The sequence below is a fragment of the Austrofundulus limnaeus genome, unplaced genomic scaffold, assembly GCF_001266775.1.
Source record: "Austrofundulus limnaeus strain Quisiro unplaced genomic scaffold, Austrofundulus_limnaeus-1.0 Scaffold1652, whole genome shotgun sequence".
Lineage (NCBI taxonomy): Eukaryota > Metazoa > Chordata > Actinopteri > Cyprinodontiformes > Rivulidae > Austrofundulus > Austrofundulus limnaeus.
The window spans coordinates 38589-42511 of record NW_013954054.1 but is presented as its reverse complement, the minus strand read 5'-3'; the positions used below and the strand labels follow the sequence as shown (position 1 = coordinate 42511).

The 3923-nt window shown below is 51.3% G+C and overlaps 1 protein-coding gene across 1 annotated transcript in view; it reads left to right on the top strand.

Moving 5' to 3' along the window:
- Window positions 1–3391, top strand: part of LOC106536002 (ribonuclease ZC3H12A) — a gene marked incomplete at its 5' end in the record, with an annotated part of 4285 nt that extends 894 nt beyond the window's left edge. The window contains 3 exon segments of the mRNA XM_014033170.1: window positions 879–1113; window positions 1878–1978; window positions 2047–3391. Coding sequence (XP_013888624.1) covers window positions 879–1113; window positions 1878–1978; window positions 2047–2834 — 1124 coding nt within the window.
- Between the last annotated feature and the right edge of the window lie 532 nt (window positions 3392–3923).

The window sequence follows — 3923 nt, the reverse complement described above, 5'->3', positions numbered from 1 at the left end:
CTGTTGGACCGGTCTGGATCTGTTGGACTGGTCTGGATCAGTTGGACTGATCTGGTTCTGTTGGACTGGTCTGATTCTGTTGGACTGGTCTGTATCTGTTGGACTGGTCTGGATCTGTTGGACTGGTTTGGATCTGTTGGACTGGTCTGGTTCTGTTGGACTGGTCTGGTTCTGTTGGACTGGTCTGATTCTGTTGGACTGGTCTGGATCTGTTGGACTGGTCTGGATCTGTTGGACCGGTCTGGATCTGTTGGACTGGTCTGGATCAGTTGGACTGATCTGGTTCTGTTGGACTGGTCTGATTCTGTTGGACTCGTCTGGATCTGTTGGACTGGTCTGGTTCTGTTGGACTGGTCCGGATCTGTTGGACTGGTCTAGATCTGTTGGACTGGTCTGGTTCTGTTGGACTGGTCTGGTTCTGTTAGACTCATCTGGATCTGTTGGACTGGTCTGGTACTGTTGGACTGGTCTGGATCTGTTGGACTGGTCTGGTTCTGTTGGACTGGTCTGGATCTGTTGGACTGGTCTGGATTTGTTGGACTGGTCTGGTTCTGTTGGACCGGTTTGGATCTGTTGGACTGGTCTGGTTCTGTTGGACTGGTCTGGATCAGTTGGACAGGTCTGGATCTGTTGGACTGGTCTGGTTCTGTTGGACTGGTCTGGTTCTGTTGGACTGGTCTGGATCAGTTGGACAGGTCTGGATCTGTTGGACTGGTCTGGTTCTGTTGGACTGGTCTGGTTCTGTTGGACTGGTCTGGATCAGTTGGACTGGTCTGGTTCTGTTGGACTGGTCTGGATCAGTTGGACTGGTCTGGATCTGTTGGACTGGTCTGGATCTGTTGGACTGGTCCGGATCAGTGTTTTGATGAATGTTTCAGATCAACACATCCTGCAGGAGCTGGAGAAGAAGAAGATCCTGGTCTTCACTCCGTCCCGTCGAGTTGCAGGAAAACGAGTCGTTTGTAACGACGACTCGTTCATCGTGAAGCACGCCTTCGAGTCGGACGGAGTGATCGTGTCCAACGACATGTTCCGGGACCTGCAGGACCTGAACCCAGACTGGAAGCGCTTCATCGAGGAGCGGCTCCTCATGTTCTCCTTCGTCAACAACAAGTGAGTTCCTGACCTGGTCCTGACTGACCTGACCCGGTCCTGACTGACCAGGTCCTGACTGGGTCCTGACTGACCAGGTCCTGACTGACCAGGTCCTGACTGTCCTGACCAGGTCCTGACTGACCTGACCAGGTCCTGACTGACCAGGTCTTGACTGTCCTGACCAGGTCCTGACTTACCTGACCAGGTCCTGACTAACCAGGTCCTGACTGACCTGACCAGGTCCTGACTGACCAGGTCCTCACTGACCAGGTCCTGACTGACCTGACCAGGTCCTGACTGACCAGGTCCTGACTGACCAGGTCCTGACTGACCTGACCAGGTCCTGACTGACCAGGTCCTGACTGACCTGACCAGGTCCTGATTGACCAGGTCCTGACAGTCCTGACCTGGTCCTGACTGACCAGGTCCTGACTGACCTGACTGACCAGGTCCTGACTGACCAGGTCCTGACTGACCTGACCTGGTCCTGACTGACCAGGTCCTGACTGACCTGACTGACCAGGTCCTGACTGACCTGACCAGGTCCTGACTGACCAGGTCCTGACTGATCCTGACTGACCAGGTCCTGACTGACCAGGTCCTGACTGACCTGACCAGGTCCTGACTGATCAGGTCCTGACAGTCCTGACCAGGTCCTGATAGCGTCCTGACCGACCGGGTCCTGACCAGGTTCTGATAGTCTTGACCGGGTTCTGACCAGGTCCTGACAGTCGACCTGCTCATCAGGACCAGGTCTCACTCAGACCTTTGTTCTGGTCCAGGTTTATGCTTCCTGATGACCCCCTGGGCCGACACGGGCCCACCCTGGACAACTTCCTGAGGAAGTTCCCCAAGACCCAGAAGAAGCAGGCGTGTCCTTACGGTGAGACCCTCAGGACCTGATTGTTGTCTCGTCTCAGACGTCTTCAAGGTTTTGTCTCCGTCTTTCAGGGAGGAAGTGTACCTACGGGACAAAGTGCAGGTTCCTCCACCCAGAGAGGACCAGGCAGAGACCGCCTGCCGTCCCAGAACCCAGTCTGGTGGACGACATACCCAGGAAGCTGTCCCTGGGACCCACGTCCTCAGAGAGACATGGACACGTGGGTCAGAGCCGGCAGAACCAACGTCCCGGCAGGAAGTCTCAGACCAGGAAGGACAGGACTAGCCAGCAGTCGGACCACGTCTCGCTGAAGGACCACGTCTCCATGGGGGTCCAAGGCTCAGAAAAGGACAGGATGTCTCAGGATCAGCTGGACTCTGGTTTGGGATCCATGGACAGTCAGCTGGAGTCCACGTGGAGCCATCATCAGTCTTACAGTAGAGTCCAGAAGGACTTCTGTCCTCCCAGCAGTCCACCCTGCAGCTGCTGCTGTCCCAGTCCCTTCCAGCCCCCCGGCCTCGTCCCCAGGACTGATCTGTCCCCCCACAGTCCCCGTCCTTACCCGAGCTGCTGCATGGTCCCGCTCAGTCAGCACGGCAGACTGCACCCCCAGCGCCTGTTCTGGTCCGACCCGGTCCGTCCCTCGGAGACACACGTCCAGCCGGGGCGGCTCTCGCTGTGGGACCGTCCCCCGAGTCCCGGCGGGACGGAGAGGGCTGTCGTCAGGAAGAACCTCCTCGCCATCTTCAGCGCCCAGCAGGTGGACGCAGTCATGAGCAGGTCCCCGGACCAGCTGGACCCCCAGAGACTGGTGGCAGACATCCTGATGCTGCAGAACCAGAACRGGTCTCTGAGATGAGTCCGGTCCAGGGACAACATGAGTCATTGGTCCTGTGGTGTCCTCGCTGTCCCCACACTGACCAGGACCTGAGTCCTGGTTCTCCAGTTTTATTTGGTTTCTGTCGTGGATCTGGGTCCATCAGAACTGAATCCTGGTTCTTATTGTCCTCCTGGACTCATGTCTCCCTCGCTGAGCGTCGAGTTCACCTGGAGCTGAACCTGACGTGACGCATTATGACTTCAATTCTTTTAACAGTGGGTAAACTAGCTTCACTAACGCTAATCTGCTAATCTGATAAACAATAATCTGCTAATCTGATAAACAATAATCTGACCTGCTAATCAGTTAAAAAAATTGTGGAAGTTAACGCTAACCTCTAAGATGACTGGTCAGTTTTTAGCTTTCTGTTGGTTATAATCTGTCTAACTTCTACATCCAGTTTAACCCTTTCAGAATAAAAGCATTTCTTTGATCAAGTTTGAAGTTAATCAAACAGTACATATTATACATATTTTATTTGTAGTTTGAATTTTTATATTCATTATTTAAATGTTGTTAAATGTTTTTTTGTTTTTTTTGACGCTCTTATTTTGACGTTTGGCTGCTAAAGATGCTACATGCTACACACACGGTGCCTTCTAGCACTGCTTGAAAAACTGATGCTTTTTATTGAATTTGGTTTGAATGGCATAAACATTTTTTGAGTGGACTTCAACTTAGCAGAACCTATTTTAGCAGAAGGTAATCGTTTGTTTTCAAAGTTAGCAAAAAAGCTAATCCGCCAAATGAGAAGCTAGTTCCTCTGTTAGATGAGTTGTCTTCTGCAGGTAACATTCTGATGACTGATTAGTACTCCACATCACCTCACTTTAAGATAACTTAATTATCACTGGCCCTTAATACAGAGCTTTTATTTTGGTAACTTACAGGAAACTGACCGCTCATGAGTTCTGATGAAATAAATCAGATGAATTATTGACTGATTATTGTTTCTATTAAATCATCACATTTAAGATGAATCATATTCTGATTTATAAAACTTTAAATGTTCTTTTTGTGCTGTAAAATTATCATTTTCTCTAGTGTAGTGGTCACCCTGGGTGGAAT